At 35.4% G+C, this 12,024-nt stretch overlaps 1 protein-coding gene across 7 annotated transcripts in view; it reads left to right on the top strand.

Moving 5' to 3' along the window:
* SON (SON DNA and RNA binding protein) overlaps nucleotides 1-12,024 on the top strand; it is a 39,674-nt gene that overhangs the window by 17,877 nt on the left and 9,773 nt on the right. For 6 of the 7 annotated variants that reach the window (XR_011727829.1, XR_011727831.1, XR_011727833.1 and 3 more), the window contains 4 exons: nucleotides 875-1,015; nucleotides 2,478-2,666; nucleotides 6,920-7,030; nucleotides 7,417-7,533. Coding sequence is in view for 4 of the 7 variants with exons in the window: in XM_071753871.1 (XP_071609972.1) it covers nucleotides 875-1,015; nucleotides 2,478-2,666; nucleotides 6,920-7,030; nucleotides 7,417-7,533 (558 nt within the window). In the remaining 3 variants the exon portion in view is untranslated. Of the gene's footprint in view, nucleotides 1-874; nucleotides 1,016-2,477; nucleotides 2,667-4,940; nucleotides 5,313-6,919; nucleotides 7,031-7,416; nucleotides 7,534-12,024 lie in introns of those variants that run through there. The other variant, XM_071753897.1, reaches the window with a different exon arrangement.

Here is a 12,024-nt window from a genome sequence, read left to right as displayed (position 1 = left end):
GGAGACTTCAGGCATCTTGTTTGGTTGGTTTTTTTTTTCACTGGTGAGAACAGTACCATCAGTGTCTCTTGATTTTTAGTGATGCAGCTGTCTTTTGGCTCCTTATATGCAAACAGTTCATCAAATAGATGCAACTTAAAATAGTATGAACTTGAACTAGAACCAGATCAGGTGATTGATTTGCCAGTATAATTTCCTCAAATTTCATATTCTTTGATGTCCTGTAAAGTCTTTTAAATATACTTTTCATGAATGGGGACATAATAGAAGCATTATATTAGACTAAAATATTCTCACATGTTTTTGACTACGTTAGTTTGTTGCTGGTAAATATTCATGATCAGTAAAGAGTTTTTTCATCCAAAAATTCTAGCCTTCTCATTTGACTGCATAATCCCCATAGCACCTAGATGTTTTATTCTTTCAGAGCCTTTCCTTCTGACTAGGTCTCAGCACTACCAATGGAACTTGGAACCAGTCACTGTTAATACTTAATTCTTTTCCTGTGTAGTAGTTTTGTGAGTAATACTGAAGTTTCTATCATCATACTGCAGTGTGCTAGTTGTGTGGGTTGTCAAACAACCAGTGAGTTCCTATTCTAGAATGTTTGCAGCCTTTGACAGATTCTGCAGCTAGTGCTGTGTAGCAAGTTTGTATAACATGCTGCTGAAATCTTAGCCTGTGAAATTACTCACTGCACGAATGCCTAGGAAACCTAGGTAGAGTTCTGATAATGTGTGTAAAATGCCAAAAGTTTATATTGATGATGTTGCTTTTTTTTTTCATAATATAGCTTCTGCTTTTGAAAATAGAGTTTTTTCACTTTATTATTCTTTTTGTGTATTTTGGTTCTATGTAATTTTTTTTTTTTTAGAAATGCAAGAAGATTGCTCAAAGCACAGATGATGTGATAGTGAATAAACCTCATGTTTCTGATGAAGAGGAGGAAGAACGTCCTTTCTATCATCATCCTTTTAAGCTCAGTGAACCCAAACCCATTTTTTTCAATTTAAGTGTGAGTACTTCTTTAACTTTCAATATTTTAAATTGTAGTTATTTTTGAATAATGCAAGTAATTTTACAGAAATTAAACAGTGATTGATATTCTTGGTGAAATTGTACTGGGATGTTGTTAAAAGTATGCTTCCTACGCAAAGAAACTTACCTGCAGTCTGTTTTATTTTGTAAATGTCATTGCAGGCTTTAAAGCATAAAGAACATAAAGAGGATCTATAGTAATATCTGTGTTAATTTACATACAGCATTGGAATCGGGAAGTGCTTTTAGAACAGCCTTGCTTTTCTTTAAAAGACAAACAAGACCCTCAAGTAAATTCTAAAATAATTTTTTTGTATTCTAAATAAGATGATCAGCTTCCTGTATTTGCTTCTTCAGTAGATCTCAGGTGTTTGCTGAAGAAGAAAAAAGTTCTGTTAGTTTTGAGCTTAAAAAATAAGGAAGTAAATGCTGAATGAGAATTGTGATGTTGCCTCTTAATAAGGATCTAAGTTTTCCCATTAAATCCCTTCCTTTGGGGTCTGCTTTTGACTCTGTAAGAGCTCGTGTTGGCCCTTTCTAGTATAAGAATGCTGGATGGAATAAAACGAGGGAGCATTTTTTTTAGATGTCTTTGGGATTCATATGCTTTGAGACATGGATTAAAATTTGTCTATATTTGTTTATTTATTTGTTTGAATTTTTTTTAAGCAGTTTTTTCTTTGGCAGGGTTTATGTGCCCATGAAAGTCAGCTCTGATTTTGCAGGGTATAAAGCACTATAAAATTACCAATATGCTCTAAGTGCAAATATAACTGGCATTTATATTTTGATTTATGTATAGCTTATGGCATACACAAAATAAGCAGTAATATAGTTTTACAGAAGATGTAAGGTAGAAATATATATATTTTATATTGCACCATTAGAAAGTGGTGTGATTAATCTTCAGAAACCTTGGGATTCTGTACAGTCTTAAAAGAGGAGTGTTCTTCAGTGTAAGACTGTGAATTTTCCAGCTTTGACTGTTTTAATATCATTCTTCCCATTTCTTTCTGGATTCTAGTCTTGCAAGCCATTCTTGCCCATCTTCCTTTGAACACAGCCAATGAATTTTCTGCCCAGGATTTTTATTTCTGATCTTTCCATTAAAAAATGCATGCGTGAGGCAGATTAAGATTTGGGGTTTTTTATGATGGGATGGAGATAAAGCAGGGAGGCTACTGAGACGAAGGTTTTGTGTATTTTTGGCTGCTGAAGCTTATTGAAACAATTTAGCTGTTTCATCTTACATTACAATTTGTTGCTCACTTTTGTGCTAAAATGATTTGTTGTAAAGACTTACAGTTTGATGTGACTAAGAAGGATGAATGTTTTTTGAAAATGATACCAAGTGTATGCAGTAAATTGTTTCTTGAAGACATGTTGTGAGTACTGTGTGTCTTCAAGCTCTAACTTTTAAAAATTCTATTTCTTTTAAGACTCCGAGCATAAAACCAGCACCACCACCACAACCAAAAAATCAGGTCAGCTTGTCAAAGGAATTTCCTGTTTCATCTGGGTCTCAGCATAGAAAAAAAGAAGCAGATAGTGTTTATGGAGAATGGGTTCCAGTTGAAAAAGGCAAAGAAGATAGCAAGGATGATGTTTTCCCCAAACCAGCCATTGAGGTAAGGAAGGGAAGGAAAGCATATCATATAAGAAAACCAAAACCCTTACCTGGTCAGTCTGGTACCAAATTGCAGTCTGTTAAAAAAAAAAAGAAAAAGACACAGAGGTAGTATCTAACACTTAAATAAGCTAAATATCTGAACTGCTGTGGTCTTCAGATTTGGTCATTATCTCACATGGGCAGTGATGAAAGCAGCCTGTATTGTGCATACTGTGTATATTTCTCAACTAGTGACCTCTGTCTCAGTAGAATTCAGACCTATGGTTGAAGATGAAAAGCTTCTTATCCAGTTACCTGCAGAGGTTAATACCCTAAGTTGAGACTTCTAAAATTGTCCCACCAATCTTTAGAGCAATAACATTGCATTGGAATGTACATTAAAAGTAGATTTGAAAGTAGTTTATAAAACCGCCTCTTCATCTGGATGTACCTACTAATTTTTTAGCTTTACAGTCACATTTTCTTACATAGTTTTCTTCCATATGGCCTTCAAAGGAAAATCTGATTGTATGTATAATAATCTAAAAAAAAACAAAAGAAGAAAATGTTTTTCCCCTGGAAATGTCTTCAAAAGAATATTTGGTGGGGTTTTTGTAATTAAGTAAATTAAATATTTAAGACAGATGTAATTTTTTTAAGTTAACCTCACTCCGTCTGAAGACTTGTTCTCATAACTTTCAAAGCAAATAAATAAAAAGGCCTGGCATCAATTTCTGGTGAGACAGTCTTTCCACTTGGTGCGTTTTGTTTTTCAAGAACTTGGTAAGATTGTGCAATTCACTTCCCAAATCACAGAAAATAGTTTCTTCTGTGACTGCACCAAAAGCACAGTGAATATAACTCATTCAAGAGACATTTTACCTCAGAATTGACTGTCAGGCACCCGATTCATTGATCCCTCAGTGTAGATGGTAACTGTTGTTTGGTCTTTGTCACAAACCACTAATAAGACAAACATTCTAGAATGTTTGTGCAGTATGTTATTCCCAGTTACTAGTGTATATGTAAAAAGTCCAGAACATAGAAACATTGTATACTAACATTTGGCCATGTTTTTTACCAGATGGTAATAAGTGTTTTCCTTCAAATGGTTAACGATGCACTCATAGTTCAGGCAAGCTCTGTAGATGTCTGCATCCAGGCTGCCAAGGGCACTGGGCTTGTGTCGTGACAGGCTTGGTTAGCTAAGCACTGTTGGTTTGTGTATTGAATATGTAGAAGAGGCCTTAAAAATTGACATTGGAGTAAATATATTAAACATAACTTTCCTTTCTGTCACATGTATCTTTATAAATGCTTGTAATGATGTTGTCTGTTTTTATATTTTGTAAATAAAAATATTTATTTGCATTTACCTTAACTTGGTTTTTGTTAAGGGTGATTTCAAGGGTCATTATTTGACAGCAGAGCAGTCCATCTTCTTGGGTTTGACAATCCTTAATTTTGAAATGCAGAAATACTCTTATAGGAGCAGAATTCCTGTATGTTTCTCCAGGGAGTCTGAAAAGCAATAGAGTGCTTCTCTGCTTAATTTTTTTAATGCTTATGAGGACTCTTTGTGGATGAAATCACTTCCTTTGAACAAAATAAGCCATATAAACTCCATTGCTTGTTGGAGTAGGGTAGTGGGGGAATGTGCTTGGATCCTTAGGAAGTTTGACATTATAGTTTACCTCCATTCATTGTTACTAATTTTGAAATCTGACTGTGATGAGTCTGATGCAAATCTTTATTAACATTAAAAAAATGTAGTTTGTTGTATGTTTTCATTCAAGTCACAGAATTAGTTATGGGAGTAGGTAGTCTCAAATGGCTGTGCTAATATATTACGAATTGTTTTAATAAAACATTGTGTTTTTAATATAGTTGCTTGTAATAGTAGGAGGTATGAAGTAATCTGAACTACCAACACGTCTCTAGAAGCCAGAGAAACCTATGAGGAAGAAGCTATACTTGAAAGCCTGAAAATATAGACATGAAACATTGTGTTTAAGTTTGGAATGTACAGAGGTGACTATGGTGCAGAGAAGCTGTCGTGATCTAAAAACGTAGTAAATGCATTTGGTGTATTGGTGGGCCTATGAAGCACATCAAAAATGCCTGCTTTCTACTGTCAGCCTCTTCCTTCTTGTTTCACTATTTGTGATTTCTGTCTGTGGGGAAAATGTTACTAAAAGCCAGAATTTGAAAGGCAGAACTCTTACAGAGACTAGCATGCTGAGTTTGAAACTGTTTTACTTGACTAAATAATAACTTTTCATACTTCAAGCAGAGATTTTTGTTCAAGATCCAAAGCTGCCATCGAGTTTCTTGACATAATACAAAGCCATGATGGTCTCCAAAATGGTGACTGACCATGTGGGGAAAGTGTATGGGAATTCTAACTAACCAGGGTATCTACTAATAGGCCCCAGTCCGGTAAAGCACTAAGTACATATATATGTTTAAGTATGTGAGTGGTCCCAATGTGGTTTCAGTGGACTACTTGCATGCCTATGTGTATTGCTGGATTGAAGCTTTTGGTGAGTAGAATAACTTTTATTTATCTCCCAAACCAGTTTCACAAACAAAACATTAAAAGAATTATTATAACTGTGTAAGGGGAACTTATTAACACAAGAAAGCATATGTTGTTAAATGCATTTTTTTACATACACGACTTAACCATGTCAGATGATTGTTAGAAAATCTTTTAATTCTTCTGCCTGTTTTATGATCTGTATTTTTGCCAGCTGGAACAATAAACGCTGAAGTCTATTTCAAAGACACATAGGACTTACGGGATTTGAAGTCTGTCTTGGTTAGCACCAGATGTTTCAGCAATAATATTCCCAGTAGAAGTATTTTCTGACTTGGACAGTAAAAAAGAATTCTCCCATCTTAAAAAACCAAAAAACAACAACAAAAACCAAACCAAACCAAAAACCAGACCAACCAACCAAAAAAAAAAGCTTGAATACAAAAATGATTAATTTTACACTATTGAAGACATTTGTGTCTGTTTCTTACTGTTTTTGGTATTTATACTAAAATCTTGACCAACTTCCTGTGACAAGGATGTTGTGGATTAGCCGTATTTTTCTGTTCAGCAGAGAAATTTTTAAAATTAGTTTCACTTTCTTCTACTGGCCCTTTTATCCACGTATTATGTGGGAAACAGAGATCTTGAGAGACTGACTAAAAAGATACAACTAAAAAAAAGAATAATTAAGCCATCAACTTACATATATGCCACCAACATCTATATGGCACCTGCTGTTTTGATTATTTGGTTTCTTTTGTTTTAAACAGTCCCACACCTTTAGTCTTTTTCAAAAGCTTATCTCCAAAGAAATCTCAGTTTTCACTGAGCACGGTTCTTATTCTCCTTCCAAAATGGAATGTTCCATAAAATGTATATCATCTGGGGAGCAAGGCACAAGTAATTTTGTAAAATAACTGTATACTAGCTGTAATTTGTTACATCTTTATCCCATAATGTTTTGGATTTCTCTCTAGATAGCTTTGCCTAGAATAGAGGTTTGCATTGACCTTCACTTGCCTCATATTTTTACCTAGAAATTTCTGATCAGTATGTGCAAGATAGATTTGAACTATTTTTCTTGGTTCTTTTATTCTAGTTCAACAATATGTATCTAAATAATTCTAAAACATTGAATTTTATGAGCTACCAGTCTGGTTTTCTTTTATGCAAGTCTGTTTTAGGCTGAAGATTAAGAGTTGAAACACTGAAAACAAGTTAATGGACTACATGTGATTCTTGCTGTAATTTTTTTATACATTTAAGATGAAGTTTTAGTGTGAATTTTGATAGTAAGGTGCTCATGTTAACGGCTCTGTAAAAAAGGTGTTTGTTTTCTTTTAAATTCTGAGCTAAATTACATTTAATTCTGTTGGTTAATAAGGTTCTATTGAACAGCAGTATGCTTATGTATAAAGTATTAGAACTTTCTGAGACCAAAACCATTCTTTGAAAAGAGTTATTTTTGGTGTTTTGTATGTACAGGTGACTGTAAATTCAAAGTTAAATTAATCTGGGATTCTGTATTTGTTTAGAAAAGCTTATATTGTATAAACTTAACAGGTAGTCCTAGGTTTTTTCACATTGCCTATTTACATATCAAACCAACTATTCAGTGTGTAAAGCAACATTTTATACTCGTAGCATTTATTCTGCACCATTTTTTTCCGGATCAAATGGATATTATTGTGGTCTGACTTTTTTTTTCTAAATATTCTTTTTCTTCCTAGTGTGTGGACATAACTACAGCTATGAATGATCGAGCAATTGCTCAGAAAAGGCTTAATGAAAACACTTTTGATTTAGAGGCCATGTGCATGTTAAATCGCGCACAAGAGCAGGTACGTGACTCCTCTTCAGCAGCTTTTTGATGAACTTTGTAAAGTACGTGTTTACCCCTCGTGCTAACTGATTTTTCTTATATACTTAAGTGCAGGTTTTTGGAAGCTCAGTTTATGGACACAAATTTACAAGTTCTGCCTTTATTTTGCAACTCACAATGCTGATTCTGAGGATTAACAGGTTTATGGTTAATGGTTTGCTTGCTTTTGAGCTCAGGTTTCAGGGTTAATAAAAAGATGCTCAGCTTTACAAACAAGTGTTCATGAACACAGCACTAAACGTAAGTGAGGAATCTTTGTGAAAATGATTGAGGAGGAACAGAGAATCGCAGAGGGAAAATGCTCAAGTTTTTGTTTTGGTCTTACATTGATTTTTTTATTTGTAGATTGATGCCTGGGCTCAGTCGAACTCCATACCTGGCCAGTTCACAGGAAGTACTGGAGCACAGATACTGTCCTCAGATGAGCTAACCAACAGTGGTCCCCAAGCATGGATTAGAAAGGTAGAAGTTATGCAGACATACTTGTTCATCACATTTTCAATAGCAACAGAAGTATCGGAAAATGCAAAAAATGTGACTTAAAAACCTACGGTAATGCATGTGTCAAGTACAACAGGTTGAGTTAAATCATTGTCTTGGATGAATTGAGGTGCTTGTTGCTGCTGCTGTCCATTTTGTTGTGCATTAAGGTGTTGTTCATGACACAGGTCAATAAGGTTCGCGTCTGGTATTTGAGCAAGATTGGTTCATGTATACATGAAACTGTTACCTTACACTGAAATGACATTCATGATATTGTCATGGTTGCAGTGGTAGGTCCATCACTACCTTTACAGGATTGGGACAGATCAGGCAAGGTTTGATCCTGATGTTATTGAAGTCAGTGGTGTTCCGGCATCAACTTCAGTGAACCAAGTCCTAAACTGCCATTTTGTTTGACTTGGTTCTGTCTGATTGCTCCTTTGCCTCTATTTGTATCACTAGTGTTTCCGAGCCAAAGATTTGGAATATTAATCAAGGACTTGGAATTGAGTAAACAAGTTTAATGTCATCTGACAGTGAAATAGTTATCTCTTACTACAGAGTAATACTGGCTTATTTTGGGGGTGTGGTGCGTCATAAATACACGTGTTTTATGAGTGTAAGAATTCATGCTTCATCTTTGAAAATTAATATTGGACTGGTTCTCTTACAAGAAGTAGAACTGAGGAATTAAAGCAATATCCACCTTTCAGGCAAAAAGAATAACGAGTTACGGCAGTCAATCGTGGAAGGAGTGCAGTTGAGTATATACTGTATCTGCTTATCCTTCCAGAATGCAGTCTTAAGACATCCTGCAAAACTGGTAGATTTGAGGTTTAGCTACAATTTTTCATAGAACTTGGTGTAACTGAACACAGAAGTCTGGAGTTATCCTAGAAACAGAAGTATTTTTGCCGAGATTCACCGTCTTGCTTTTCTACTTAATACATATAATAGAACATAATAATATTAATGTATATAGACAGGTGATATGGAGAGCTGGCAAGGGATTTGAGTTACCTGCTGGATGGGAATCTCTTGGGCTCTTCTCAGTATTAATACAGTGCAGAGCATAGATGATAAAGTCTAATGTGTACCAGTTACTAACTTTTGAGATTATTACAAAACATTGGCTTTAATTATTACAGTAATTGGCCCTGGCAGAGGAACTTCTAAAACTCTGAGCAGGGGTATATTGGTGAGAAAAGGAGAGCTTTTCCAGCATCAGACTTGTGAAAGAGATTAGCAAGCCTAGGAGGGTTCTCCCTTTCTGTATGCCTTGAGAGGGTTCCCAAGGCAAGAGGAAGGAAGGATCTCTGATCATCTCTTTCCCAAGCCTCCTCTTCTCATCCTGCTTTCATTCCTAGAGGTTCCACGATGGTCTTCTGTGCCTTACAGTACCAGGAGTGTCTGCTTACAAAAATTAAGTGGAGAAGGCACACGTGTGTTTTCCTTCTGTCTTTTAACTTCACTCTGATGTGCTTTTAAAAAAACATGAAACAACAAAAAAACTGTAGGGAGAAAATGAGAGGAGAGACTGGTCTCTGGCTTGTGGGCATGATTGCTGTGAGGAACAGAAGCATGTTTAAACATTTCATTGAATTTAGAAATGAAAGCAATCAGTAGAAGCACTTCTGTCTTTCCCATAGCTATAAAGATCTAGTGGTTTGCAGTAGTAGGCGTCCTCCCTAGCAAACAATATGTAGTTTGTCAGAAAGGAGGCTGCTACTGGAAACAAGAAGAGTTGTTGGGTGAAGAAGATAAGGACTCAGTCCTCTCTCCTGCTCTGGCATTCCTCAGCTTGACTTCTTTTGCTCTTCCCAGGTTCCATGTTCGCACTCACATTGCCATCAAACTCATGAGATGACAAGTAGTTACAGTCATGCTACCTCTACAGAATGTATTAGAGGCTACACAAGACTCACCCTGTGTTTTCTAGAAATGGTGGGGCCTGTGAAAGCCTTCACAAAACTTATATTTGATGACCTTAATGTGGAGTCTAATCCTGTGTTTAGAGGATGATTTCACAGAAAAAAAAGTAAAGTAGGGATAATGGGTTATGAATGCATGTTATCTTTCTCAGTGACATGAATGCAAACCAACCATGAAATGCAAAGTAGAGATGGTGTTTTATTTAAACGCTTGAAGTTGTGTAACTTGGTTCCTGTTAGTTACGCAGTGTAGCACTGAGAAATCAGACTCGTACTCCCTTTTTTGTTATAAGAAAATGCATCTTAACATTAAATAAAACTAGTATTTTTAAATTTTTCATCTACTAATAGGGCTGTGGAGGGTCTTGGGGTATGCTGTATGTGTGTACCTTAGTGTATGTTTCTGACTGAAGATGTTTACTGCAGGCATTTTGCTTGGGAGTTTGCCGTAAGCAATTGCCAAAAGAGGACTTGAGGACGTGCACTGTTCAGCAGAAACAAAGCCCGTGTCAGCTAGGTTTTTGTCTGTCATTAAACAGAGACTTAGAACATTGTGCTTGACAGAGGTAATCACAAAACTAGGTAGATGAAACAAAACTAAAGAGCAGTATCAGAAAGGGGCAAAAATTAAAGTACTTGGGAAGCTTGTTTGATTGGCGATGTCTTCACTTTGCATTTCTTGGATTTCAGCTTTTTTTGTACTTTAAAAATGACTCTGGAGAGGTAATATGTACTCAAACCAAAATACGTCTGCAATTTCAGTTTTATCAATAAAGTTTTGAGGGAATTAGGTACTGAAGTGGTTAACGTGGCATACATGAATGATCCACATACCAGTTAGAAGTATGGTGGTTTTTTCCAAGTAACATGCTAATTCATGATGTTCATGCTTAGGGTTCCGAGCAGTATTCATAAAAGAATTATATGTTGTTAGATTTATGAACAATATTATTTTTCTTTTTTGAAAAGTGGTTTCTGTTTCAGTTTATCATCAGTGATGTAATCAGTTCACAAATATGATTTACTTGTTCTGGTGATTGTTTCTTTTTTTCTTTTTTTTTTTTTTTTTTATTTTTATTACAAATACAGTAACAACAGTTAACAACTTCAGAGTAAATGTCAAATCAAACATTTTTTTTCCAAGCAAATTCTGTTGAGGTCTACTTACTCAGTCTTTCCCAGACTCACCAGTTGTTTCTGGATTTATCAGTTTAATTCTACAGTCTAAACTTGCTCTCCAAAACAAGGTTTTTGCAGCATTTTGTGTGTGCAGGATAACTCTTGGGTTCTGTTTCATTCAGCTGTGCTAAATAATGCCACACAGTTTTAGTGTAGCTGTTAATAACGCTTTGCTTTGTATAGCAAGTTCTGAAAAGTTAAAGCATTCTTTCCATTCTTCCACAGCCCATGAGTAAAACTCAAGCTAACAATGGAGGCAAATTGTGATTTGTCTTGTGATTGTCACTCAGACAAGGGCTGTTGACGTTCTAACAAGGGCATTTATCAAAATATTTGTATTCTTATTGCCTTACATCAAATGGAAACCATATGGCAAGGCAGTTCAACTATATATTAGTTACATATATTGGACAGATGCCCTGTTCAGTCCTCAAAATGTGTTTTTGTTTTTCTAAGCAGCTATCAGGTTTTTTTCTACGAACTGCATAAAAAAAGCTGTGAACAGAAATCCTGAAGCTTATTGTGAGCATAGTTTTGTAAGGCATTTGATGAGATTCTTCAGGAGGGTATTCTCCCTCTCCTGCATTTGGAAAGATTGTGGCTGCTGCTAAAAATGCCAGTTGATTTAATGCAAAGGTTTTGCCAAAGGTAGACGCTTGTTCCTCATACTTGACTCAAATTCTTCAGTTAGTCTTGGAATAATCTTTAAGACAGCCCATTGTGCTTCCTATGGCCAAAACCGACCACCTTTAAAAGGCCTTTAAAAAACCTTTAAAGCCTTTAAAAGGCTTTGTTATCTGTTGATTAATGAATTATTGCTCTCAAGAAATAAGCCTTCCTTCTGACAGAACTTACGCTTTAAGCCATGTCAGCATTGTGAGAGGGAATGTGTATTTTCAGAGAGCAGAAATGATTGATATATTTTTAAGATCTTTCAAGTAATTACAACTTGAATATTTTGGATATTGCAGATGCTGTTTTAGAGATTGTTTGCTTCAATGCTGTATACTGTCCTTTTCCCAAAGACTGTTGTTGCAGATAAACAATGGTGACTGTACAGTACTTATTGTGTTTCTGCAAAAAACCTTGAAATTAATCTTTCAGGTGTGATTTTTTTTCTTATTTTTTCTTCTTTTACCCTTAAATGCTAAATCAGTCACTCATGTCCCCCGAAATTTGTCCTAACATAGCTTTAAATGAATAATAGCTTTAATTAAAATTATCCAAAAAGTGATCAGGTTTTGCTATGTGGCATTCTGTTAAAAGAAAAAATGTCAGCATAAGAATATGGCTTATTAGTTGTCTCCGTCTGCTGGCAGAATGGAAGCATGCTTTATTCAGATGACCTTTCATGGAATTC

Source organism: Heliangelus exortis, chromosome 1 (assembly GCF_036169615.1).
Source record: "Heliangelus exortis chromosome 1, bHelExo1.hap1, whole genome shotgun sequence".
NCBI classification, from domain to species: Eukaryota; Metazoa; Chordata; class Aves; order Apodiformes; family Trochilidae; genus Heliangelus; species Heliangelus exortis.
The sequence above is the reverse complement of the archived record's forward strand: the minus strand, read 5'-3'. Positions and strand labels throughout refer to the sequence as shown.